Here is a 27,957-nt window from a genome sequence, read left to right as displayed (position 1 = left end):
TCCTCCTCCTATTTGCTTCTCTCTTTACATCCTATTCCATGGACAGACATTGCGGAAGAGAGATTTCAGTTAAATGGTAAATCTAAAAATAACTATAGAATCACACTGTTTGTCTCCCCACATGAAGAACGCACCCATCAAGCAAAATGCTTCGGCTTTTAACCTCCATACCTGTAGGAGGGTCGTCTGGAAAGAATTTCTCTTCGTTTCTGTGAGTCTGTGACACTGTCTACTGATTCCTGTGAATCTTCACTTTCTGCTATAGTGGAGATCTGTAAATAAGAACAGAAATCAAACTTAACAAGACACTTCCAATGTCTTTATTTTAAGGAAGTGTTGACATTCTGCGAAAAACACTACAATGCAAGTATTCTACAGTGCTTCTACCTAGGCAATGAACAGAAAGGGCAGGCTGTTTAGTAACAGATCCAGTGAAGAATGACCACAGTCAATTATCTACCTGTGAGAATGTCCTTTATAATTTAAAAACTCCAATAAGAAAATATAAACAGTAATTCCATACACTTTTTGGTTTCCGTGATTCCTTGTTTCCAACCATTTTAAGGAAACAAAGAAAGATTTTTTTAGTAAAATTTAGGGAGAGAAAAACTAAAACCAAATTAAGATAGCAGAAACATTTGGAAACAAAGAGCAAAATACTGAAGTTGAGAAACACCGATTTATAAATAATGGGGTAGATATGTTACAGAGAGACTGCCTTTTGGGGGGGGAAATTGCCAGGAAAATGTCATACATGAAGCTGCTAAAAAATAATGCAGTGCTGCAATTCTGAACATCTATGTTAAAAAAGGACAAAGATTTATGACGGAAAGTTAAAATGTTTGTATCAATCATATTTCAATAATTTTAAATTTCAAGTGCGCAAAAAATGTAAATACATCTCCAATACATAAAAAACAGAGACTGTTTTGCAAAAGACTACAGTCATGTGACAAATATACAAAAGCTAATGATAGTTAGTGAATAGACAAATGTCTGTGTGAGAAACATAGCTCACAGCCTGACATTTTATGCACTGTAGGGAAGATTCCTAAAGGCTCAAAAAGCTTGCTGGCGCCCAAATCTTACAGTTATCAGATAGCGGGCCTGAATAGCTCCACGGCTGACTGTGAACTGCAGGGCTTTGAATAGCACAGCATTCCAAACAGGTTCTGGCTTTGCACTGAGCCAGGTGAATTCCAAGCATGGTTTCATTGCCAGTCCCTTATCTTCCACCCCTGGGCTAGTAACTTGTGCACTTATCTAAAAACTGCTCACCTCTGATAGAGTAAAACTCTACACTTTTGACTCCAATAGCTGAGGAGGGTAGAGCCTGCCAGAAACCCAGCACTAAAGCTGACAAGGAGTAAACAAAGATTATTATCAGAATGGCCTAGTTTTAAATTATGCATGCCTTATTATTTTTTAAAATAATACCCAGCTAAATATCTGTATCAACTAGTCACAATGTCTACTCTTCAAAATTAAACTTTTTTTGAGCTCAGTGTTCTAATAGCACAGGCATGATGTACAGTCCTTGCCCTGTGTAGCTGCTGGATGCCAAACAATTTCTCTTTCTGCATTCGGTAACGCAGGCTTAAAGTGGTTCCAAAAAAAAAAAGTTACAGGTTTTAAAGATTTCAGACTACTTGTCTCCTATGTCTTCAAGCCATCTCATCATACTGCATTATCTGTCTTGTTTTACAGAAGAGAAAAGCTAAGGCTTTACAAAGCAAACAACATTCAAGAGGCAAATTTTAAAACCATTTTTATGAGAGGACTGATAGGTTTATTTTAAGGACTATTAACATACAGACATCTGTTTTGTAAACCAATGCAAATACTTTCTAAGTAGCAAAGACTCGCATCCCAGAATATCAGCCTCATTAATGATTAAAGATTACCTTATAAAAAAAACCATCCCTTTTGTTCACTTCTGAATAGTATGAACTCTTACTTAATAAAGATGTATGAAAATACAGTAGAGAAAAAAGTAAAACCATGAAGCTGTTAAACTCACCAACCAAATTCTAGAGGGAAATGAAACTCAGCGACGTTTGAAAGTGAAAAGTGATTAAACCAGAACAGGAAAAAAGTCACAGAGTAGCAAATACTGTACAGTTTTTGTCTTCAACATGCTCTTAAAGTTTATATAAGCAAAAACACAATCCAGGACACAAACGCGTTAGAAACCAGTGAACTGGCAGGAATATTCAAAAGGCCCAATTCATGTAATAGGAATTTTCTTCAGTCAGTACCTGAACTGTCTGGACCTGTGGAGACTGAATAACTGATGGCTGGGCAGCCTGAATTACTCCATGCACTTGAACCGTCTGCCCGTTGGGCAGCTGAACTAAGGTCACCGTGGGCGCAGAAGACGTTGCGTGAGCTGCTGGCATAGATACCTGCAAAGAAGAGACAGTGAGCATAAATTAGGTTACTGCAAAATCTTCTTATTTCACTACCAAGAACACTTTTTGGTGAAAGAACTGTCTCTTCTAGACCCCAGTTAGATGACCCAAATGTTTCAGCCTAACATAAAACCCCCTGAACTGCCTAAGCCCAACATCTGACCTACTTTACAAATTAATCTAATGCAGAATTTCTGCAGGCTCAGAACATCGCTTGTAAAACCACTGAAAAGAATGAGAAAAACACAACTGTCTCTATTTTGAGGTAACCTAATAAAAACACATTATTACCTTTCGCTTACTTCAGTTAGATATTGCTAGGACTTGGGTGTACTCCTACAGACACTGCTGAGTCAAAGGCAGAAACATATGGGAGTGGAGCTATTTTTGTTCTCACTCAAGAAAATGCAAAGTGTTTGCCAGATGTAAGAAGTTAAAATTTCCTGGGAGTCATACCTTTCAGACTTTCTACAGACTAAACCATATTGAGTAGTTGGCAGAGTCCATTTAAATAAAGAAAGACAGAAAACCCATGGGTTTGCAGTGGAAACAAATGGTTTGTAGGCAGTTACTGTGATTCAGTGTAACGGGTCAACACAAACTCTAGTCTTAGAGTTATTTCTATGAGGAAAAATGGCCCACATTTTGAACCCTCAGTTCCTAAACCCAACTTTGTTTCTCCAGCACAGACCTGTAGACATGGTGGCTACCCGACAGGGGTACGCTAATGACTTCAGCACGGCACGTTAGCACTGCGTGCACGGCCACGCACGTCCTGCGCAGCAGCTCAGGCTCCCAGGACAGCGATACCCACACAGAGCTGTTCACGTCACGCGGGGAAGTCTCACCCTGGCAGGTCACAAGAACTATTATGGGCGGCTGAAGGGCCGTGCACCAAGGTTGCTACGTGGCTGGGCAGATGCCCCGGTGCACATCCAGTACTCAGCAGCTGTCTGGTGACACAACGCACGTGTTCACGCCCGGGGGGGTCCCGAAAGGCAGGAGGGTGCCAGGGTTGCCGTACCAGCGCACGCAGCCCTTGGTTTGCGCCTGACTCGCACCATGGTAGCCCTCAGGGAAGGACTGCAGGCAAGCGTGAGCTGCGCTGGCAGACCTCAGCCAGGTCACGGGTCGCTGACTAGCCAGCCTTCTCCTAGACACCCAAGTTTGGAAAATTTAACAATCCTCCAGCGTTTAACGGCATTTTCGAGAAATTCGATCCACGTAGCTACAATGCGAGAAAGGGCTGCACTGCTGTCCTGCCTAATCTCAAAGAGCTGCTATGTACCGAATGCAGAAGTAAATCCTCTGCTGTCCCCGTGAACACGTGGTTCTCAAAAAGCTGCAGTAGCTGATCGCTGAATTTCCGTAAACATCCGCGACTTACAAGGAAATCTTGCTTAATAACAAAGTTAAGGGGAATTACATGTAGACCTCTCTCCTCCACAGCTGTCTCCCCTAATCCGCAAATTTGTGTTTGCCTTTACCTTCCTTTTTTATGAAAACGGCTGCAGCATTACATTAACTCACATCTGAGAGAAACCGGGGCCGAGATTAACATGAGCACACTTTCCTCTGGCAAATTATACTCCTTCACCAAGAGACCTTTTTTAATAATGCATGTCTGACTAAACAGTCCTTGGCAATGACAGCAAAGCTGATCAACTGGAGGCCACTCTGCGGTTGGATTAAGCCAACAGCAGAATGTAACTTCCGCAGATGTCTCTGACTCATACCTTGTGGAACTGGAACGAGTTTCCTTTTGACTCTGAAAACTACCCTGAACTCACTAAAAATGCAGCGATTAAACTAAGCTTACAAGAGGGGTGACCTTACAACAGATAATGAAAGAATTAAATTGACATAATTAGTTATTTAGATTTGCCTAAGCCTCTGAGGGCACTCCTTAATGCCAAACACTGCCATTTCACATATTAAAAATATCATAATAACATAACACTGATGTGAAGAAGACGAGGAATTATGTTTGTATCACCTCCACAAGGAATATAAAGCCTGGGGAGAAGCTAAGATGCAAATAATACAGTGAATGACAACAGAGGAAATTAGGAAAAATATTTCTTTGTGGTTCACATGGATTTTAACCACAGCTGTATAGCTTTTTCTTACTTGGAAAAAATTCTCATTCAAGTACTGGAGTAATTTTGCCCAAGTGAAGTGCATTCAACCCACTACATATCTGTAAGTTCAGCTACCTGGAGGTTAGTATGTTAGCATACGATTTTAAAACATTCTTGCTTCTCTGGACTAAATCTTAATGCATACCAAGTGAGAAGCAGTTCACTGGTTTTGCAAGAGAAATAAACTATTTCCACTCCGTTCACACCGAAGTGTTATTCACACCACCTACATCCTGTGCCTAAGTTAGACGGTGAGAAAACTGCCCAAAGAGGCAAGCTGGTGCAGGGCAGCTGGTGTCCTGTAAATTCACACTACAGCTTCACTGAACAAAATCACCCTGTGCATTTCAACAGCTCCAACCCCTATACTATCACTTGAATGGAAGTGTACTATCTCTGGTTTACCAAAAGGTGTAATGACTTTAAAAAGACATTAATCATTTATAAAATGGTAAGTGATTTAACACTTGGGCCACTTAAAAGACACTCAATTCCCCAAACTAGAAGATCTAAAAAGCCTCTTTGTTCTTTGCAGACTGCAAATAGTTTTAAATGGTTTTAAATGGTTTTTAATGGTTACAGAAGAGAGCCGAACAGATTCTGTACCCATTTACACAATGGAGTTGCTTCTGGCAAACAGCGTATCCAAGAATGAAACCGGGTTCCAAAATTAGAGATGTAGCTGGGATCACATTTGTCTCTCCAAAACAATTTGGGGATAATAAATGATCTACTACTGTCTCTCTGAACAGCCAACAATTCTGTGAAAGTCTGGAGACAACAGGATAACACGAGCTGTCAAATGCCAGGTTGTTCCACTTGACTATAATGTTTATAATATTAATCCCATCTGATAAGATGTCGTGTTTGCCGCATTATTTATCTGTATTTTCAGTTTGTTTTCTTCAGAATCAAACTGACTGCTATAGACAAGTTTCTAACAGAAAACATAACAGCAAAACAATCCAGTCAATATAAAAAAGACAGTAAATTACATGTTTTGAAAAAAATACCTTTCAGTGGTATGGTTGTGGTAAGGAATGCTAGAAATATTTTAATTCATTATTCTGTTAACATTACACAGTTTACACACATACAGTTCTTCAGAACTAACACAGCCTAGTGTGATGGGAAGCTGAAAATCTCTACTGCTTTAAAAATGTGAAGACAAATATTAAGGCAACTATACATCGCACCTGTTTCAGAATCGTATCAATGGAACCTTCTCTCGGGCCCATGAGCAGACATTATCCCTCTTAAAAAAATTATCCAATAGGTAAAACTATTACACCGTATGATTTTATACCTGGGCTAACGTTGCAATCTGTGGTTGTGCCTGTACTGTCATCTGTTGGGTTTCTGCCTCTGTAACGGCTGCATCTCCACTCTGCTGGTTCTCTGCTCCAGATTCCATGGTCATTTAGTTACCTACAATCACAACATTTGTCGTAAGTCTGGGTTGGCATGCAAGTCCATTATTCTTGGTGGATCTGGTAGCAATCGCTGCAGCTGAATTCCCATTACTACATACTGTTTTCATTTGCTTATTAAAATGTTGCCAAACTATTAGCATTCAGGCAAATTTTTTTCATGCCAGGTGTCTGCCTCAGGTTGATTTTTCTGCGTGTGATGTTTCTGAAAAACAGGTCCAGTCTCCTCCAATAATGAGACGAGAAAAAATGTGTTTTGCTCATCTTAAAAAAATTGCTTGAGCAATTGCACTATGATGACCTAGCACCTCCGCAATTTGGAATAACGACCGGCCCTCTGCCAGGAAGGGCACTCCCTCAACGCCGAGGTGACAATATGCCCTGCTGCAGCCCTCCCTCTCCCCCGCAACTGCAGTTTGCAGATAACCCATAGCAACCGCTTCTGTGCTGGGCACTTGGTTTTCAGCCTTCTTCTGTCTGAACTAAATATGCAACATCTCCACACAAATTCTTTCCACAACCAGACTGTGTATGGCCCTACGTCACAGCAACTTAGTCTTTGCTACTCGGTGGTTTTAAAGTCAGTATACGTAACGATGGAAGCCATTTCTACTTGAACCTTACTGCAAATAAACATTGTTATATTTAGAGGTACGTAGTAGTTTGTCATGACCTAAGTTTTGTATCATATATAGCTCCTAATACACTTACATTTCTAAGCAATAACTGAGCAAGCCTAGATCACCAGAATACACAAGTCTATAAAAAGAGGTTGCATAACTTCCAAAACTGTGCATGTAGGCAGAGCGCAATGAATGTTAAATTCTGCGCTGATCTGTGAAAATTACTTTTCAGTTCTTCTTTAAATACTGATATGAAAATATTTAATATATAAAAATGAACTCCAAAATACAAGGAAACGCTCCCAATGGTGATATAGCAATACCACTATTTTATACAGAACTCCAAATACCAAATATTAAGAAGGGATATTACCTCCATAGCCACAATACTAATTCTGTGGACCACCCTGTGCTGCCCAATTTAGTCAGGCCTCTGGCTACCCGAAGGCAGCACACGTCTCCCCAGAGCTGGAGCAAAACAACCAGTAGAGCATTTCTGCTTTGGGAAAGGGCCTGGAGGCAGAGGATTCTCAGATCAGAAGAAAGGTGGAAAGAAGGAGAAATGCCCCTCTCCTTGCTCAACTTTACTGGCCCCCCGAGGAAAGGACTTAGAAGTATCAATACAGGTGGTGGTACCATGACGCACATTCAAGACGTTTCATTTTAAACACAAAGTCAGGGAAACTTCCATTTCAATGCAAACTATACTTGCATCTTACAGGAAAGAGAACGCTCTCTGGAGATGTGTTGCCTTAAAGAGCAGAGTCCCACTTCAACCCTGAGTATAATATGAAATTTCTGTCTAACAGTAAATGATTACTAATCAACAAAGATAAAACAGCATTTCAAAGTAGTAGCTGCATCTCACATCAAAAGAAAGCAAGTCAATATATACAAATAAAAATGTGTATACTTAGTATTGAAAGTGACTGTTCAAATGAGCTTGTGCGTGTGTGTGTGAACACTGAAATGTTTAAGTACCAAATATTTAGTTCCAACATCAGTTTAGAAACTCTTAGGAAATGAAAAGAAAGAAAAGAATTAAACCTGATTTTCCTTAAAAACAAACAATGAAAGAAAACTTACACATTTTTGGAAAAAGCAAATTAAATTCTTCTAAGCACCTGGAATTTTGTTATGCCTCTCCCTGTTGCCATGATTTTTGTCCCACATAAACCAGGTATTAATCCAACAAGTGCTCACAAATAAACAATACTCTACCTATATGTATATACTGGTAAACTGGCCACGAAAGAAAGTAGTTGTAAACTCACTGCATTTTAAGTAGTCTAGACGTTACAATTTTTGTAAGAATTTCAAGAATAGCCTGTGTCCATGCAAATATAATAACCCCACTCTTTCCTACAGTACCCAGTCTTCTCCATGTTGCATTTCATCTTCCAGAAAGCACAAAAGAAAACGCATGCACTATTACTATTTGTAATATACATTACAGAACAGTTCTTAAAGACTTCATTAATGGCAACAGTTTAAGTGATTTTCTATCCCAACTTTAGCACACAAGTTATATTTTAACAGTCTTAGTCTTCCATTTATATGCCCAATTTTTTTTTGAGTATTCTGTATTTTCAAAAGTGCAAACTGCAAATCAGATTACCGTAGGTGTCCCTTTGATTTTTATAATTTTTACGGAGGTATCTAGTTTTATCATTTTTTTTGCGAGTATCAGCCAGTTTGTCCAAGTTAAGCAAATGAACAACTTTCTCCCAATTCCTATGCAGGTATCATGGTGACTCCAGCCAAAAGACTACCTCATTGGAACCATTTTCAGGAGCACAACTTCTGCATCAGCAACATCTCCCAGCCAAGTACCTGAAAAGAACCTGAAAAAACTATTTCCCAGCTACAAATTGAAGTATGCTGCAAAACTAATAATGCTTTTGTTTGCTGATAGAAATCGTGACTCCAGTATGGAATCAATTGCTATACAAATGGGATTAGAAATAGATGAAATGTGCAAGTGAGGAGTCTCTTGAACCAGGTATTTAGCAATGTTCGCAAAGGTAGATGTTGCCAAATTCCTGCTGATAAATGCAATGTTTTCCTAGGAAGAATTTCCAATCCTCTCATACACTATTCGGCAAAGGACCTCTGGTTTTACAAGCTTGGTTTCTACACTTGCATCATCTTTTGCATGTGTAATCAGCAAAAGCATTAACTGTTTGAGGTACTCCCTCCTCATTTCACACCACCAACATTTCAGAAATCAAATTCTTAACGTGACTTGCAAACACCTAAAAGGAACCTCCTCATAACATACAGTAAGCACCAAGCAACGCAGGAAGCTGCCTGTAAGATTTGCATCTTGACACATACACTTTAAGCGAGTTTCCAACGTGACTTGTAGTTTTTGGACAAGCTCTTAGTCTCATATTATTTGCAGGTTCTAAGTACCTGCATTGCAGGTTCTAAGTACCTGTAATACTCTTGCATTTGGTTCAATTTACCTTGCACTTGTACATCACACTATTTGTATTCTAACATCTTCACTACTACCTTTTACAATAACTTGTGAGAAAAAGAAGGAATCAGATTTTTGAGCATCACGACGTCATATTCCAGATACACTGATTACTGCATTGTTTCATGTTTGCTTTAACAGTACGGTATGATGAAGATTGCCAAGATACACAAGACCAGGCACCTAGAACATAAATACTTACTAAGTTGTGCGCAGGGATAAGACCACGATGGCTGAAATGAAGGTTGTCGATTCCTGTTAGTTCTTGCAATTTACAAAGTAAGAGATGAGATGTTTGGTTTGAAACCATAACCTCTGCACACATACAAATGAATGCCAATCCTTACACGTCCTTTTTCAGCTTTTTCTATATCCCTAGTCTAGGCAAGCTTTGCTGACCAGCACCCCGTGTCTTTCTGTTCTTGCGGGTGCTCAGACCCACCCCGCCACCCCACCCTTTCGCTCCTCCTGCCCCGTTCGCAGTGGCCCACTCCGCTCCCTGGCACTGATTTCCCCGGCAGCCACCACACCGGGACTTCTCGAACAGAGGCAGGGATCTGAACGCGTCCTGGTGGGGAACAAGCGTCCAGGGCAGGGAAGGAATATGGGAGCACAGGGAGCACATTTTCTTCTCATTCCTCTGTTTCCAGGCTACTTTCCGTCTTGCCAGGAGAGGACACACCCCCACTTTGAGAAGAAATTAGTAATTGCTGTAGTTCGTCTTGAACAAGTATTCTAAATGAAACTAACTGAAAAAACGGTTAGCTATTAACAACCACAGTTGGAAAACTAGAGTCTACTTGCCTAAAACACCCCAGCTATGAACTCTGAACACACGTTAAGAAAGCTGATGAGATTACCTGGTTAGAGATAGTTTAACCCGTGACTTTTATGTAATACACAATTTTCTTTATTAGTTCAAACGAGCTAGTATTATACTTACTAATACTTTCTTAATAACATACTTACTAATGACCTGAAACTCTGGAGGTGAAGAGCCAAACAGCAAAACGTTCCGCTGACACCCAGTAATTTGTTTTGGCCAGATCAGGACTGGGAGAAAGAAGTTCAGCGGAAGATAACTACCTGCACTACCTGAATTTACACCAGGACAGCAGAAGACGGATGCTAATAAACACAAACAGTTGCGGAATGCAGGGGAAATTGAACTACACAAACTGTAGAAAAATCCAAATAAATCTGTCTCGTTAGTTGCATAAACCTGGGAAAGGGGCCCGGGCACTACTGCAGGTAGTTCACTTCACAGGTCTGTTTAACACGCGTCCATGACAAGAAAAGCTCAAGTGCAACAGTAAGAAGATACAGGACAGTCTTTAAAAATTCTATTGGTATAGATGGACCCTATACATCAGCTGGATTACAGTGCAAAGGTTGGGAGCCCATCTTAAAAATGGGTTCTGTGGAATTCGGGTGTTCAGAAAAAGCAAGCATTTGGGGCAACGAAAACCTGTTGTATGAAGAGACTGGACAGAATTTTATTATTTATCCCAGAAAGGAGAGAAATACTTCAAACGCTAAAAAATATATTTAAATTAGTAACAGGGTAAGTAAACTAGAAACATTCATTGTCTGATTGTAAGAACAGTGAAGCTGAAATGTGGCAAATTTAAAAGTATAAAAATGAAAATTTAAAAATATCTATTAAAAAAAAAGAAAATGGATACTTCATGTACTGCACAAATAAAGCACTGATGCTGCTGACAATAAGCAATTTATCAGGATTCAAACAGGGGTTAGGCATGCACATGGATAACAAGAATACCCAAGAATATCCAGAATTAGTGTGGTTATTTCATACTAAAAAAAGTGCAGAACTGAAGAGAAGATAAAACCTCATGAATCAGGATTTAAATCAATATGTCTAATCCTTAAAAATTCAAATAACTATTTTCATGAGGGGGGAAGATTATGTCACATGTAATTCCTGCAGGTTCCAGTAATCTTTTGAGGTATCTACTGATCTTCAGTATCTTAAAGACAGGATGCTGAACTAGGTGCGCTACAGATAATGGTAACTCCTGTAATCTCTGTTGTTTAAAATGAGCATCAATGCTGTGTATTCAGAGCATGAGCAGAGTTACTGCCCCTCCCACCTGCCTACAGAGCCAAGAAGATATAATTCTGTCTTCCCACAGCTTTCATATAATCTTCTTCACTCTTTAGTATTGATTCGTCTGTGGTCTCCCTGGTGTATCTTGCTTTCTTACTTCTTTTTCTATCTCCTATTCCAAACATCCTCATGAACTCTAGCATCTCTCCTGAACGTTGGGCTCTGCTCCTCGGTTGCTCCTTGCTCACACGAGCCATAGAGCTTTCCTGCTCTGCAGATAAAGTTGGCTTTTTGTCTCCCAGGACGGACTGGAGAAAAAAGGTGGAGGTCCTTTCCCAAACTAAATCCAAGACCCAAAATACCTCACTGTGGCTGTTACAGCAGATATAACTTTCCACCCACTTTTGTACGTGAAGATCCTCAATGCCCCAAAGCTTTCTGTGCTTTTCAGTTGTACCAGCTGGCACAGTAAAACATACTACCTCTCCCCGCAAGCCTTTCTCCTCTTTGCTTTTAGTAATATCGTGGTGACAACTCACTGTTATCAGTTAATGCTTACGCTGACAGTTACTGGCCGTACAATATAACTACACCTTGAGGCAACAGGGTTGGCTTTACACCTCAGACATACTCTCACAGCCTGCTCACACGCAAGCACAGCTTTACCAAGAGACACGCTTTAAAGTCTCCTCCTCCTCCACAGCTAGATGACGACTTCTGGTTTTGTTTTATTAAAGTACACACCCAGATTTTGAAGAACAATGTGACAGCCTCCAAAACCAGAGCAGAGCAGAGACCCAACAAACCTATGCCCACTTTGAGCCCGACTTGTGCCACATCCAGTCAGACATTCACCCAGCCGCCGCCTGCAGGGGCCACCTCTGCTGCCACATCAGGTTCCCGATCCAGCTCAATACCCAGCCGCCCGCTCACGGCAGCCGAGGGGGCTGACGGAAGGGAAACGGAGGCAATGCCTGTTTCTCAAGCCCTGTATTCAGATTTATTCACAGCAGGTATGCCAGTACGATTGTTTAGAAAGCAAATACAGCTCCACTATCCAAAGTTCCAGGAATTCGACTCACTCCATATTTACTATATGCGGCTTTATAAAGCCACAGATCCACCAGGAAAGCACTGAAAAGGTCATCAAACACCGCTCTTGTAAGCTATTATTTATTTTCACCTTTTCAGTGTAATTACCACGGACATTCACACGAAATCTGTAAACATTTCCACTGTTACCCTGCAGCACGGCAGCCCTTTCAGCCATGGCTCAACAGCTCTTTATGAACTCCATTCAGTGGCTGCCAGATGGGAAATGTTCAGAGAAAAATAATTTTATTTACAGCTAACACATGGGACTTCAAATAACCAGTAATAAATGCTCAACAGGACAAGACAGGCCCATAATTATCTCTCTCTGTCGCTAATGACTACAGTGGGTTTGGCACAGGAACTGCAATTTACACCAGAGCTTCTCTGTCAAACCAAGCTGCCCCTGCCACTGCCCCCCGGGTGTTTGCTCCCGCCTGCCCTCTCCCTGTGTGACAAGACTGTGCGTCATACTATGAACACAACCTACGTTTGCTGCTTCGTCTCAAATCTACCTCTTCCCACTTCTCTGAACGGGTTCACCACACAGCCGCTCGATGATCATGCCCTGGGTCAGGGCAGTGCACGGGCCGGGCAAACCGAGCGGAAGGGGAAGAAGAAGAATGGCCTCAACAACCACCTCCACTGAAAATGCCAAAAATGGGGAAGTCTTCAGATTGTTTGCATTCACACACAGCAATCTGCCACGCAAATTGAAGAATAAAAAGCTGGAAAAAGTTACTGAAGTTAAAATACTTGATCTTGAACTTACCAGAAAAATTGAATCTCGCGGTAAAGAGATCTTGCACAAAGCAGAATCAGACCATCAGCTGAACATAATACCTGTAGTCCCACTTCTGTCTACATCAGTATGACACTCGGAGAAGTGTCTGAAACTCTTTGCTGACTGAATACACGCTGTACCAGCCAACGCAAGAGAGGCAAACAGTGTAGTATTTTCATACAGATCACAGAAGAAATGCAATCAGGAGCCTTGATTATGTGTAACAAACTTTTCTGGCTCATGACTTTTCCAACAAAACTTCTAGTGCAGTTGTAGCTGCACTTTCAAAGTCAGTGAAAATTTCTCATACTTCATAGATTTAGATATGTAAACGATGAAAGTATTGGAACAAATTACTTGTGTTGCATGCTCAATCTCCCTTTCACTAAAGAAAAAGCAGTGGCAGATTTTAAAACAAGGGCAGAAGACCAAAAATCTAATCTCACAGCTACAGCAGCGAGCACCCGAATCAGCGATCACCTCTAGATTTTGCTTTCTGTGAGCATAACACAAGAAAGCCGACATTTACCAGGCCGATGGTGAATCAGTATGCACAGGTAAGGTGCGTGAGTGAAAGCTGCTTAAACACTCTCCACTGCTGGATTTTCCTGATTTGACTCCACACTCTTGGCATTGTACTAGTATCCAGTGTTTCTGCCTTCAAGCTTTTTAAAAGGAAAAGAGACTTTGACAGCAATTAACTGCAACTTATTTCTTGTATCACAGATTCTACGAACAAATACAAGAGCATCCAGCAAGCACTTGGTACATGCACATAATTCAATTCAAGTTTAATCTATGCTGCCTTTTCTTGCTCAATACGGAATCACCAAGGGATGTAACTGCATTACAACCTTTCCCTTCAAGACTGTGAATTGGGCACTAAAGGTAAGGGTGCCTAGTTTAGAAAAAAACCAACCTACACATTTTAATTCTAGTGATAATATATACACATATTTTAAAAAAAAACACAACTTTTTCCTATTTAAACTTCAATACCTTATCTAATAGTTGGGATACGTCTTACGTGAATACACCATTTCGGCAAAGAGCGCAGTAGAAGGCGGGGGGGAGAGACCAGAGCAAGCATTTCCTAAGGCATTAACAATGAAAAGCAAACGAATGCCTCTCCACTGTCTTATCCCCTTCGCATTCAGAAATTCCCCCCACATACTGTCAGATTTCACTTAGACAAAACAAAATGTCAAAACAAATCCCAGAAAGGTTATAAAGTCATTGGGTAACTATTATTATTATTATTGAAAACATAATCCATAAATATATAAATATGTTCTATTTATAAATGCTCTGTCCTCATATTGAATGCACTTAGGGTATTAAAAAACTAATTCACATGCTTTACGTCTGTGATCCTTAACGTTCAACAGAATTGTGATAACTCAACACCGTTAGTGAATATGTGTAGGAAAAAAACAAAAAAACATCCCAAAAGATGTCTGCAAACTGAATTTTAGAGAAAGTAGAGTTTTTTAAGGATGTCCTGGGCAGTATATAGATGTCCTGGGCAGTATATACAATCTATTCGCAAAGACTTCATGAGAACTTGCTTGTTTGTGAGAATTCAGCACATCTTTTAGTTCTTACACATTTGTTGCCAATATCATATTTATGCAGTGCATTTACATACAAACTGACTGCATTTTACTACAGCTTACCATCTTTTCTCTGATGCTATTTTTAGAACATAAAAAGCACCTAATCTTCAACCTGTGCTGATTTCTTGCAATTCCTACTAACTGTAGAAAGAAGCTTGCCTTTCACAAAAAGGAAACCATGTGAAATTGTCAAAATAGACGCCTCTCTCCTCCATGTGCCTGCTGAAAGCACTGGGGCTCACTTTGGGATGTGTAGCTGCTGGTTACTTAATAAAAATTATCACAACAATGTATCTGAACAGTATCATTTGTACACAGACATGTTTTACACAAGATGAAATACGGGCATCAAATGATTTTTTATGACAGCATGTCCGAGCTAATGCTCCCACTGAATACGTCATGAACTCCGGGAACAAGTTCTTTGCAATTGGTACAGGCCTTGCAAATTAGTAATCAGCATAGCCACCCATGACGAGGTTTAATTTCTGGCCCTAGTCAAATTCTCCTTTTACCTTTGACTGAAGCAGCAGTGGGTGGAGAACCTGAGCAATAAATGACTCCGTGAGGTCTGAGGCTGACCTCTCGGCACAACTGACTGCAGTGACGTGAAGCCAGCCACTTCTCGTATTTGACTTCTAACTTCGCTGCTAAACTGTCAGCACACGCTAGTCCGATGGCAGTTTTTAATAAAAAAAGGAAGATATGATTACATCCATACTAAGGCTAGCGAGGTACCTTTTGGTGTGTGTGACTCCAACAGGCAGCCCCTGCGATGCTACTAGATGCTGCAGCCCCCCAGCAGCGCTCGCTTCTGGGAGCAGCAGGGACCTCAGACGGCGAGGTGGGGACGGCACCTGCTCAGCCCGTGGTGCAAGCTTGCTGGACGTGAACCAGCACCCATCTAAAAGCCATGGGGTGTATTAATGCAGCCTGAACCCAAGTAACGCCAGTACGGCAACGGGTACAATAAGCTAACATCCCTGTTCTGCTAACGAGGCCCTGTGCCCAAGCTGGTGCACCCTACCTCTCAGTACGGGCTGTTAGCTCGGGCTCAGCGTCATGACCCCTGCGTAAGGAGGCAGGTTGTACCTGGCTGGCACAGCGAGCAATTTAGAAACAGTGCTCTGGTACCACCAGCTAACTAGATACGCCAAATACATAATTTATCCTGCTGTGCTGGTCAACAAGCAGCACCTCCTGGGCCACCTCCTTTCATAGCAAACATTGGCACGTGAAGGTGTTCCAGCAGAAGAGCTAAGGCAGTCCACAGTGACAGAAAGGAAAGCTAATTCTGCAAGCGGACAGAGACCTTCTCCTTCCCCAGTGACAGGGAGAAAACAGGAGATGAAGAGAGGACTGTGTCCCTCCCAACAATGAAAGGAGTATTCGGAGCAGAAAATGATGCCAAGGTAGCAAGGTTAAGATCCATCTAAGAAGGTGCACGTGTTCCTTTTTTCCACTGGGTAGACCTGTCAGGACTTGAGATTTCCACCTGACCTGCCAGTCATTCAGATGGATCATATTGGTTCTCCTCCATACGCATTTCTGTGTCTTGTAGCCTTTTACTGCCCCATCATTCATTCTGGCAGAGTAAGACCCACCTAAATGCTCCATGAAATATTTGACAACATTTTGACATGTTGTAAGGATCTCTGTCCATGTGCCAAGCAACCTTTAAACATCCTAGGTCAGAGGCATCAGCTGGAGGAACCGCTGCAATCCCAAACCTGTGGCAGTTTGTAGGGAGAGACTCTGTATTAAATAAACGGTTATCTCCGAGGTGGAGAAACTACTGAAATTTGTTCTCTGCAAACAACTACAGGAGCGATGACTGACAGAGCCACTCTCCTAGAGAGAGTGAAGTAGGACTATGATGTTGTTAAGACGAGGGTATTTAATAACAGTGCCTCCTGCACAGGCTTTGCTCTATATTTGTGGTACAGAGATTCGCATAGTCTTGATCACTGGGTCCATGACAAATGCTTAAGGGAACAAAGCTAAAGCTACTTTGAAATTATATAGAAGATCACCCAGCTCTCTTTTGGCGCTCAGAGCAGATCAGGAACAACTTATTGAAAAATAAAAATAAAACCCAGAGCATTACACAGACTCACATCAGTCTGGTTAACCTGAGTGCTCCAAGCCCAAGGGCCAAGAAAACAACCTATAGTAATCTTACACCTGCTACAGAGAAAGGAATCACCTCCATACAGGTGTTTCCTTAACTGTAATTGAAATTTAAATTACATTCCAGGTATGATTTAATGGAAGCACATGCAGGAATGTGATAAAGACAGATAACCATATAAACATGTTCATTATTACCTGCAATCTTTCCATTCCAAAGTAATTTGTCTCCAGAGTCTTTGTTAATTTTACAGTGTGAAAATATTAACAGACATGTCACATTTATCAGAACAGCATACTGTAAGACTGGACCGAAGGTTCTTAGAGATTACACTGATTAAAGATGACATTCTAATGTAATATGAATGTAAATTTATATTCTAAAACTTAATCTTCTGGAAAGTCCCAGAAATTCAGGGGACTTTCCCATGAATAAAGTCAATGTTTCCTTTCCCATCCTATAATAAGGGAGGACAACTGTCAATACTTAAAGCTCTTTGTTTGGTCTAATACGTTAAATTAGACATCTGAATTTCATCATCCACTTGTTTTATTCATGTAAAAATTAAAAAAAAGCCTGAGGTTTGAATACTGCAGGTTACCTCAGCAAAATACTGCAGGTTGAAAAGGGTCACGTTAGAATCCCAAAGTGATACAGATCACACTTGTTTTCACATCATTCTTCTGTTTCAGAGAACTATCAAATCAATTAAGAAATTCAGGGCAAGCACGGAGTTTTAGGTATTATCAGCAACATAGTTAAACTTGACAAGGGAATTTTAGGTAGAACCTGTGTCTGTGCTGAGGTTCTGTCTGTTGGCAAGAAGGGACAGCTCCATTGCTAATGTTTCTAACCCACTTCTGAATGTCAGTGGCTGAAGGATTAATTCATTAAAAATGACACTTCATATATTTACGCTGCAAGCTTTATAGGCATAAACTATTAAAACAAACACTGTTCATTCCATTTGATGCTTGGAACCTATGTGGTATTTCTAGAGTTCAACCCATAGCATCAGAGCATGATGTTATATAACTTGGTAAATATTGGAAAGTCTCATTTAATAAAAACACACAACACTTCTAATGAGTTCAGAAAGAAAACACAACAAAATGGATGTTTCAGACCAATGCTTTCACTGTTTTATTAATAGATTATCTTTGGAACTGATCATCTGAAAGTAAGATGACTTAATAGACAGTAAAGATGACAGTAAGACTGAATTATTTATACAAAGCTGTCAATTACCAGATATAAAGTCCAATGTCTGAAACAAATTCAAAATAACCTGTATCTGTACAAGCAACATACTTTCTGTTATTTAATAGCTTTGTTTCTTTCTTAACAAGCAGCATAGACTATTTTTTGCTTCAACGCTCTCAAGTAAGTGAAAACTTTTGAATTCTTTCTGCAGTGGGAGTGCTACAGTAGAGTATGCCCAGGTATGCACAAGAAAAACAGCACTTCCTTACAAACCTTGCCCTTGCTCAACTTCTGAATGCATCCTATTCACAAAATTTATTGCAACATTAAAACTGAAAGATTTGGTACGTAAGCTACAGCTCAGACTTGGAAATATTTTAAATCCTAAAATTGCTCTGGCTTTACTAGCTATATTGAAATTATCATTGCTTGGTCAATTAGCACTAGTCTTGAAGCAACAGCAGACACATTATCTTGCTTAATGCACCAAAATTAAATCTATGACCCACCCTCCCCCTAAAAATGAACTGAATGAAACAGTGACCAAATTCTGTAGTAAAATAATTTTGACTAATGTTATCAACCGAGTAGATTCTGGTTTATTTTTCACGTATTTTTACATTTGCCTGGATGGTGCAGGAGAGCTTCTTAAATGAGAAAGATCTCTCATATGCCTGCCAGGCAGATCTACTCTGCAAAAGTATCATCTCCAGAACAGAGAATAATTTATCTTGGTTCTCAAATATTTAACTGGAGTTTAAGATCTGCATTACCTGAGGGAAACACAGCTGTCTTCATCGAACAGAGATGTGACTTGCTGGTAACGCTGAAGGTCAGAACGATGACCCTGAGTAAGCAACGAGAGCCATCGAGGGCCAGAGAAAGAAACAGAATCTGTGTTTTGCATCAGTGTGTGGCACACTAAAGAAAATCTCCATTTTGCTTTCTGCAACTACAGTTTTACAAGCATTTCTGTTGGTAGCACTGCCAGCTCAGGCTCTGCTTTCCGCCGGATTCTTTCTTATTTACACCTTTACAGCTGTCTGTGAAGCTGTGTAGTAAATGGGACTGGGCAACCAATTTTCACTACAGACAGACCAGAAAACGCAATTTATTTTTATCCTGGACCAGTTCTCCAATCCAGTTCTCGTCACTGCCTCACAGACAGCCGTATCGGTGCTACTGGCACAGGAGCAGGAACAGGGAAGGTGGAGCAGAGTCTACCCTGCTGCAGCCAGGCCTGCCAATGAAAGCAAAATAGATCAAATCATGGGTATAGGTCAACAAAGATGCTGAAGAAAAGAAAACATCTATATTCTGTAATTTGATTATTATTGTTTTAGTGATGACTCTGCTTAAGAGTGGGAGGCTGGAAACAGAATGATTATTTTTTATATAGTCAACGTTAGCTTTCTGAGGATTGGGCAGAGAGACGCATTTTTCAAACACCACATCGCTGACAAAGCAGTTGTTTGCAGCAGGTAACACACTTCTTCCTCCACCCAGCTCAGGATAATGTGCACTGGTTATACACTCCACATTAACCTTACGCTACAACTTTCATGCTAGTAGTTTCAGCCACAATTATTATTTTAAAATGAGGAAGACAGGCCAAAACTTTGGTTTGTAGTAACAGTGAAATTAAAGCAAGCTCACGGCGCAGGTGCCTGGGGCCAACTACAGGATTTACACCAAGGTTTTGAACCTGGACCCCTTCTGGAGCTTCACCTTTCAACTTGGGGTTGGTTAAAGAAATATTATATATAATTCTCCCCATCTGACTGGGCTTCTCATAAAGGAAGGGACCTAAGAGTTACACTGATCCAACTTCTGGAGAAGACTGAAACCTGCCTCTGATGAGGAGTAGCTAGTTCAACCACACAGGTGTCACCAGGCTTTCAAAAGAGAGAAACTTTCCTCTTGGGTTTTTTTTTTCCCCCTTCACAGAGACACTTACTGTGTTCTAGCTTTCCTAGCTGCAAAGACAAACTGACGTGGCTCTGATCACCATGGACAGAGCCTGACTCTTCCTTCTTTCACTCCGACTCATGGATGTATTGCATTTCCCCGAGATGGGTCTGCTGACCCAGCTCTCTGCTGCTGAAGGGAATAAGTTGTGTCCCCCTCCTTCCTTTCCCTACAGTCTCCCTGCGAATTTGCACCACTGTTGGGGCTAACAGCATCTCAATCACCAACCGATTCAGCTCACTCATGCAGAAGAAAACTAACCTGACAAAAAACCACGGTTTTCCCCTGGGTTAGTGATTTGAACTGGCTCATTAGTTTTTACATACAATCAACACTACAGCCAGTGTAAGGGATGGGTGAACACCACACAACCAGGAACAGGAGAGAAGGAAGGAGTAAGACGTCTGTCTCTTGAGAGCCACATACAGTTGTATTACCTCAGATGAAACCACAGCAACAGACTACTTCTGCTGGTATTATTATGCTGTGGCATTAGCACACACTGCCCTTTTTCGCATCTTCCCTCCCTTGGTATCTCCCAGAATTTCCCTATCAGCACAAAAGAGAAAAATTTGGATGAGTTTCCCGAAGATGGGCAGGGGACCTACTTCTATAGTAACGCCCTAGGCTTTTTTTCAAGAGAAAGTTCTCTACAATCTATAAAGGCATAAATTTACAAACCCTGCTCATATTGCATGTCACTTGGAGGAGTGGACAGGCATCAGCAGAGCCAGCTACCCAGAGCCAGAGAAAGAGACATCAGAAAAAGGCAAGAAAATAATGCTTCCCATCCATTATTCCATGGGGTATAAAAGATAAGATAGATGTGAAGAGATTTCACATTCAAGCTCTAGGAAAGATACAAGGAAAAGCAAAATCCAATTGATATTTGAATAGCAGTAGAGAACGAGAGAAGATTAGGGTAGCATCTATCAGAAAAATGCATGTAATATTGGAGCCAAAATGCCACAGGAGGTTGTAGAGTTGCTGGAGAGGTGATTAAGAAGATTGCAGCAAATTGCTGCAGAGAATGGCGACGAGAGGTTAGAAGTTAGAACAAAGCATGCGAGAACAGGACTGAGGAAGTGAACATAGCAGTTGTTAAAAAAACACACAAAAGGTGTTCAACCCAAGTAAATAAGTAGCACAACAAACAGTATGTATACATGATATTAAAGTTTGGGAACAGCTGCTGCTCATGATCATTTGCTCATATGTAGCACACATAAAAACTTAAACTTAGCTAAATGATCCAGCGCTGCAGCAAGAACCACAACAGGATCTATGCCATCCAGCTTAGTTATAAACACAGCAATAATTTAAAATTTTTTATGTAGGCTGCATTTTCTCATTTAGCAGCACTGCTGTTTGAGCTGCCCTTATCTTCCTGCTCATTCCAGCCTCATCCCTTTCCCCGATTATGCCGGTATGGCTACTGCGCAGCCATGCAGCAACCAGGGGAGGGAACGATCCAGGTGAAAAATAATCAGGCTCCCCCCTGCCCCACCCTGCTGGATCACTTCCCCAGTCAGGCCTACCATGTAGTAGCCCAAACATCTGTGCCAGTGCAATGGAGACGACATGAACAGATCACCAGACATGAAGGTTGCTTCCGCCAATATCACTATCAAAAAACATACGTGGAACTACCGTTTCAGTCCATTGGGAAGTAGATAAACTTCAGAAATTCCTGGATTTCTCAGGCTACCATTTTTTTTTTTTTGAGTCTGCTCAAAAAAAGAACCTGTTCTTTTCTAAGTTTAGAAAGCTATCTGAAGATGTTTCTGCCAGAAGAGGAAAATACAACCAGCTTTACAGTTCTTCCAAATGCAGGGAAAAAAGTTTTGCTGATAACCTCATTGACCAAACAAGCTATCGCTGGAACAACACTTAGAGGATTAGAGGTTTTTACACATCGCTTGAATTCTCCCCTCCAAAAAGTGTGAAAACATCAAGGGTAAACATTTTTGTTTCAGTTTCCTGCATGAAGGTAGCTTCAAAATAGTTCATTATAAGGCTTCCTACAGCTTTGTCTCAACAAGCTAGTGTTGTCTTGTCTCAGAGACCAATTGAAAAGTAACAGCAATTGGCAGGACTCTCCTATCTTTGGAACTATTTTTCCATCTTTCACCTAATGGACTTGATTTATGACAAACATCAAATCTCACAATACTCTCAGGAGAAAAACCGGTATGCTTATTATCTTAAGCCGTAAAAGAAATCCCATGTACCTATGTACTTCGCTCAAAACCATTGAGAGTACCTAACAAGCATCAGTGCTGCTTTAAACTTGTATGTATGTATATATGTTTTACATATATAAAAACATATACATGCATCGAAACAGGAACACACTTCCTCCAAATTCTTTACCCTCTCCCCTTTAAGTGGCTCTTCCACAACCTACAGTTTTCTATTCTCTCCACTTCGCACAGGATACTCTAAATCCAGCACTGCCAGAAAAAAACAGCAGCAGCATGAAATGAAAAAATCCTTGTGTTTTCAAATGCTTTTTTATCTAAAAGACCAACTAGACCCTGGCATGTCTTCATCTCCTGCACAGCCTACAAGAGTTTCCATGTTTTAGAAATATGCAAAAATGGAAGGTGTTGTATTTGTTCTCACTCACCTTTTTAACTGCGCTACAACCAAATGATCTAAAGTTTTGAAGAATAGAACAGGTATCAATGCCTTCACGCTGGGAGATGTACAAAGGTCGTTAAGCGCAGATTGCTCAGGTTTTCATAATCACCATGAAATATGATCACACAGGCTGCAGATGAGGCAATACAATTTTTGGTTCAGAGAAAAATCACTGCCTTCTCATGAAACTTTAACTGGATGCAGGTAGGGCACCAGAGAGCTCAAACCAAATTCAGTGGGGTTGCTTCTGTGGATGAGGATTGCTGTCATGTCCCCTGAAACTAACTTTAGATTGCAGGCAGACAGCTAGCATGGCCTTCTCAGTGCACAAAAGCCTTGAGAAGTGCGGTGTGCGTAACTGATCTCCACTTGCTTCCAGAGATCCAAAAATAGAGATGAAGTGTGAATATCCCATTTGTTTCACAAGGGTGTCAACAGAAATTCCTAGTCAGGGCCTTGTCTACTATCAAAATCTGCACCTGCAGAGCTGTAGCTGCTCTTAGGCAAGAAGAGGCCGTTTGCTTCTTACTGCAGCAGAACAGCTACTTTCCAGAATAAGATCAGCTACTACACTACTACAGAATATTTTATATTTGACATCAGTACCAGCAATAGCTACGCTGCTGCAGGCTTCCAGGAAACAGACTGATGACTTGACAGTCTAAATGAGATGTTTCTAAATTTTCTGTATCAACAGACCCCTCTCCCCTTTCAGACCTTTGGGTTTGTTTTTTTTTTTTCCACCCAGGGTAGCAGACACCCTTATCACCAGCAGTATGGGAGAAAAAAAAAATATATAGATCAGATGCAGACCATTTATTGCAGATCCAGACACAAAGCTGAGAGTACTAATTTGAACACTGATGTTCTATCAATGAAATTAAACAGTAAAAATCATTACACTCTTCTTTCCTACATGCAAATATTTCATTTTAGGTCACCTGTAAGTGATGCTTAGCAAATATACAACCACCTCCCTGCTCCCTTTTCTCTCTGATCCGTGACGATACAAAGCTGGTGAGGAAATGCAGAGATCTGCATTAGAAAATACGGATCTGAGAGTCTTCCACTCTATTATGAAATAGAATAAAATAAAATGTTGTGTTTCTAAAACTACAAAAAACAAGCAAGGATTTACTGTTACATTTTTGTATTTGAAATGAAGTGCATATTCCATCATACCAAGAATGAATGAAATACACCAACCACTATGCTCCCTTTAATCACTATCAACAGCTACATTGCTTACTGAAGTCCTCAGATGTCTATTAATCAATTACAACTTTAGAAACCCTCTTCTCACGTTGGTATTATTCAGAGTGAAGAGATGTAGAGCACCTTTGGCCTTCATTTCAAAAGAAGTGGTGGAAGTGACAGGAAACAAATTCACATACAAGGAAGGACAGGCCTATCTACACATGTGAATCACAAATACCCATCTCGAATAAAAACTTACTTCACCAACTTCACATTTTACTGTAAAAATCCACATTTGTTGATAGAGGGAAAGGAAGCAAGTAGAGTCTAAAAATTCCTGTATTTTGAAATACAGTGTTTGGTGGTCACAATGGGACTGAACAGAGATATCTGATATTCCTAAATAAGTCTCTAGTCCTTTATTTAAGAAATAGGAAACTTGTTTCTAACCCCAGAAAAAAAGATAATTTTCATGACAGGTGTTATTCCAGAAGCAGACTACGTGCAGGCATTTCAATATTTAAGAGGGAGAAGAAAATAAAAAAAGATTTTAAAAAATGTTTTTGGGTTTATATGACCTATAAAAATTTTTTATCTTTGTATACATTTGAGAGGTGTAACAATCTTTGGTTAAAAGAAGTTTTTTAAGATGACTGCCACGACATTTTTACTTATTGCTGTACAGAAAAATGCAGATATCCACGTTCTGAAAGTAGAAATAAAGTCAAAATAATGTCTTCTATTCTAGGCAAGAAAATGGGAAAAAAAGCCCCACATCTGCAGCAAGGCAAGGCTGGTGTAAGGTGGAAAAGGCAGTTGAATTGACATTTGCTATTAAAGCAGGGATAGAGGTCAAATCCTGCCCGCTGTGCAGCACCTAAGACTCTGTGGAAAACTGGCAAAAGCAAATCCCAAACCGAGACTTACCAGCCACGGCCAGGCTCAAGTTCACTTTGGGTTAAAAATACGAACAGGAAAGAAAGAACGCAGTGAAAGGGAACCGTCTCTCTGTTACGTGATCTGCGCACCGGGCTTAAAGCTCTTCCCTCCGGTACCTCCCCGGAGCGCGGTGTTGGGTGACCGAGTGCCACTGCCCCCTTTACAGCCTCCGGGAGACGGCCGTGCCCCACGCTGCAAATAAAAGTAAACCACCAGACCAAGCGCTGGCCCCAGCTTCCGAGCACAGATTTTATTAAAGACTTCTCGTTACAGAGCCTAGGAGCGTGTTACAGAGCCTAGGAGCACCCCACGTCCTCGTTTCCATCACGGCGAGAGTTTGTTTATTTATTTACACAGCGCACTCGGGTCACGGGGGAAGCGAAACTCGCCGGGCGCCGAGCGGCGGGCGCAGGGGGCCGGGGCGGCCCCGCAGGAGGGCTGCCCGCCCGCCCCGCCGCCACGGCCGGCCCCGCGTCCCCGGAGCCCGATGGGGCCGCGCCGGCCGGGAGGCCGCGCCCGGGGCCGCCGCCGACCGAGGCGGGCAGCGCCGGGGGAGGAAGCGGGGCGCGCGGCGGGGAAGCAGACCGAAGCGCACACGGAGGGGCGGCGCGGGGAGGGGGCGCCCCGCCGCGGAGGGGGCGCGGGTGGGTGCGCGGCCGCCCCCCGCCGCCGCCGCTGCTCCCCCCTCGTCGTCTTCCTCCGCCGCCTCCTCCTGGGGCCGGGGGGCGCGATCCCCCTTCCCCGCCGCGGTGAGCGCCGCCGCTGGCTGCCGCCAGAGTCGCCGCCGCCGCCGCCCGGCCGTGGCGGCCGCCGCCGCCGCCGGGGCCGGCTCCCATCCGCCATTATCCTTTGTTCGCGGCGCGGCGGCGGCGGGGATGTTGCAGGGCTCGGCTCCATCTTTAAAGCGGGCGCCCCTCCCGCGGGCGGTGCAAGGCCGGGCCCCCGCGTCCTGCCGCCCGGCGGCTCCCCTGGTCCCCGCCGGGCTCCATTTCCTTCCCTCCCCCCCGCCCCTGTTTGCTGGGCGCCTTCCTCCTCTTACCGGTTACCAGGCTGCTCCGTCACTGCTTTCGTTCGCGCCTAGGATCTCGCCGCAGTTTTATTCTCTCCCCCACGTAACACACCGCGTCAAACTACACCTCCGCCGCGTCACTCACACACACACAGGCGCTCCCAGCCCGGCGACAGGCAGGCAGCGGCCGACTGAGGAGCGCCAGCCAGGGAGCAAGCGCCGAGCGCGCCGCGGCCCGCACGGAAAACGCCGAGCGCTCACGGAAAACGCCGAGCGCCCGGCAGGCGGCGGGAACGGCCGAGCGCGCCGCCGGCCCCCGCGGAAAGAGCCGAGCGACCGCGGAAACGAACGAAGCGCCCCGGAGGGGAGGCGGAAAGAGCCGAGCGGCCGCGGGAAGGCGCGAACCGCGCTTCCGTCCGGGGCGGCCCGCGCGGAAAGCACCCAGTGGGGCTGCGGGGGGCGCGCGCCCCTTTCACCCCCCACCCCGCCCCCGCCCGCTGCGCGAGGGGGGCGGAGGAGGCAGGAAAGCCGCGAGCGCTCCCGGAAGCGGCCGAGCTGCCCGGAGGCGGGTGGCCGAGCGCGGACCCGGCTCCCCCCGAGACCCCGCTGAGGGCGCCGGGCCCCCGAGTTCACCAAGCACGTCCGCACGCACACCCTGGCGCCCCGGGGGACCTGCCGCCCCCGGCCCCGCTGGGCTGCCACCCCCCCGGCCCCAGGGGATCCCCTCCCTGGGCGCCCCACTGCCAGGGCAGCCACCCAGACCCCCTTCCTCAGGCCCCCGGTTCTCACCCCAAGACCCAACCGCCCCTTGCCTTCACAGGCACAACATGGCGGGTGAGGTGCCGTGGCGAGGCCACGCTCCTCAATGCTTCCTGGCTGCCTGGCGTCCCCATCGTCCCCTCTCCAGGGGGTGAAGTGCTTGCGTCCTTCAGGTCGCTCTTCGAAACCTTCCTCTACCGCCTGGTTTTCACTCTGGGCTGTGACTCCCATCCCACTCCCTGCCCTCTCTGGCCCTGTGGCAGCCCAAAACCAGGCACAGGGTGACTGCTGCCCCATCGTGACACAAATACCCGGGTGAAATCCCCCAGCCCTGAGCAACCGGCCTCCACCGGCGCTGGAGGGACAAACCTGTTTTGGCAGAGGTGCAGACACCAAGCACCAAAGCTGTGAAACCACAATTTTCAGAGCAGCTGTGGCTGAGGCGGCAGTGTGCACCCATGGCGCCAGCCCTGAGCTTCGGCACCTCTCAGGAGGGACAGACTGTCACGACGGGGCAGGGGACAAGACATGGGTTTGTGTCTCATTGGAGAAGAGGAGCAGCCACGTGCTGTGGCCCTCAACCTCATCTGCAGTGCCATCGTGATGTCCATGGCCATGTTTTTAAATGTTGGGTAAATGAACCTTTTCTAGGAAAGGTTTTCCAAAGAGTAGATGCCACCATGGAGCAGGGAAGGGGCTGGCTGGTGCTCCAGCCGGGTGAGTCCAGCCCTGTCTTCTCTGGTTCACAAACACAGTTGAATGCACCCGATCATACACCCTGAAGAATGAACTTCTCAAACTACAACCACATAAAAGCTATACATAGCCTCCAAGAAAGTAATTTTCATTTCACAAAACCTCAAGATGGCACTACATAACAAGATTTGAAGCTCCAAATCTGGTTCATTTTTGCAGCCGGCCTGGCACGGCCACCCCATGAGACACCACTGCGAGGCCATAGCTGCCGCAGGCACCGCACCAGACGACAGCAGTGCACGGTTTAAATTAGTTTTGCTCTTATCAAGTCTTGTTTTCTCAAGAAATCAGGTTGAACTGATTTTACTTACATTGAGTTTCATTTAACTCCATCAAAAATTACAAGAGATGGTGCAGAGAGCGATTACAGGTTTACTTTGCCTTTGATTTTGTTGACTACAGTTATTCTAAAATAAACCGAAAAAAAACCCACTTTTGACACTTAAAAAAAAAAAGGCAGCTCAAGTAAACAGATAAAACATTGTTTTATTGACAACACAAACTATGGCTTGGGCCACAGCTCATGTTCTGCTTCTGCTGCGCTTTTTCCCTGTGACCTGCCTGCAGACAGGAGCTCCAAGGTTGCAGCCGAGCGTAGCCTCGGCTGCCACCCTCCCCGTGCCCGCTTCTCCCCCTGGGTCTTGTGGACCTGTGCTGTGCCTTTGGCTTGTACCCGATCCTGTCTGCAGTGTACAGCTGACA

The 27,957-nt window shown here is 43.3% G+C and overlaps 1 protein-coding gene across 4 annotated transcripts in view; it reads right to left on the bottom strand.

Annotated features, from left to right (window-relative positions):
• The window catches only part of CREB1 (cAMP responsive element binding protein 1), a 44,698-nt gene extending 18,786 nt beyond the window's left edge, over nt 1-25,912 (bottom strand). For 2 of the 4 annotated variants that reach the window (XM_075153454.1, XM_075153455.1), the window contains exons 1-4: nt 25,771-25,912; nt 5,859-5,980; nt 2,259-2,405; nt 172-272 (exon numbers count right to left, since the gene is read on the bottom strand). In XM_075153454.1, coding sequence (XP_075009555.1) covers nt 172-272; nt 2,259-2,405; nt 5,859-5,972 — 362 coding nt within the window. In that variant the 5' untranslated portion in view covers nt 5,973-5,980; nt 25,771-25,912. The remainder of the gene's footprint in view (nt 1-171; nt 273-2,258; nt 2,406-5,858; nt 5,981-25,770) is intronic. The other 2 variants (XM_075153456.1, XM_075153457.1) reach the window with 1 other exon arrangement.
• Between the last annotated feature and the right edge of the window lie 2,045 nt (nt 25,913-27,957).

This window comes from Calonectris borealis, chromosome 6 (assembly GCF_964195595.1).
Source record: "Calonectris borealis chromosome 6, bCalBor7.hap1.2, whole genome shotgun sequence".
NCBI lineage: Eukaryota > Metazoa > Chordata > Aves > Procellariiformes > Procellariidae > Calonectris > Calonectris borealis.
Note: the sequence above shows the minus strand (reverse complement) of the source record. Positions and strands in the feature narration are given on the sequence as shown.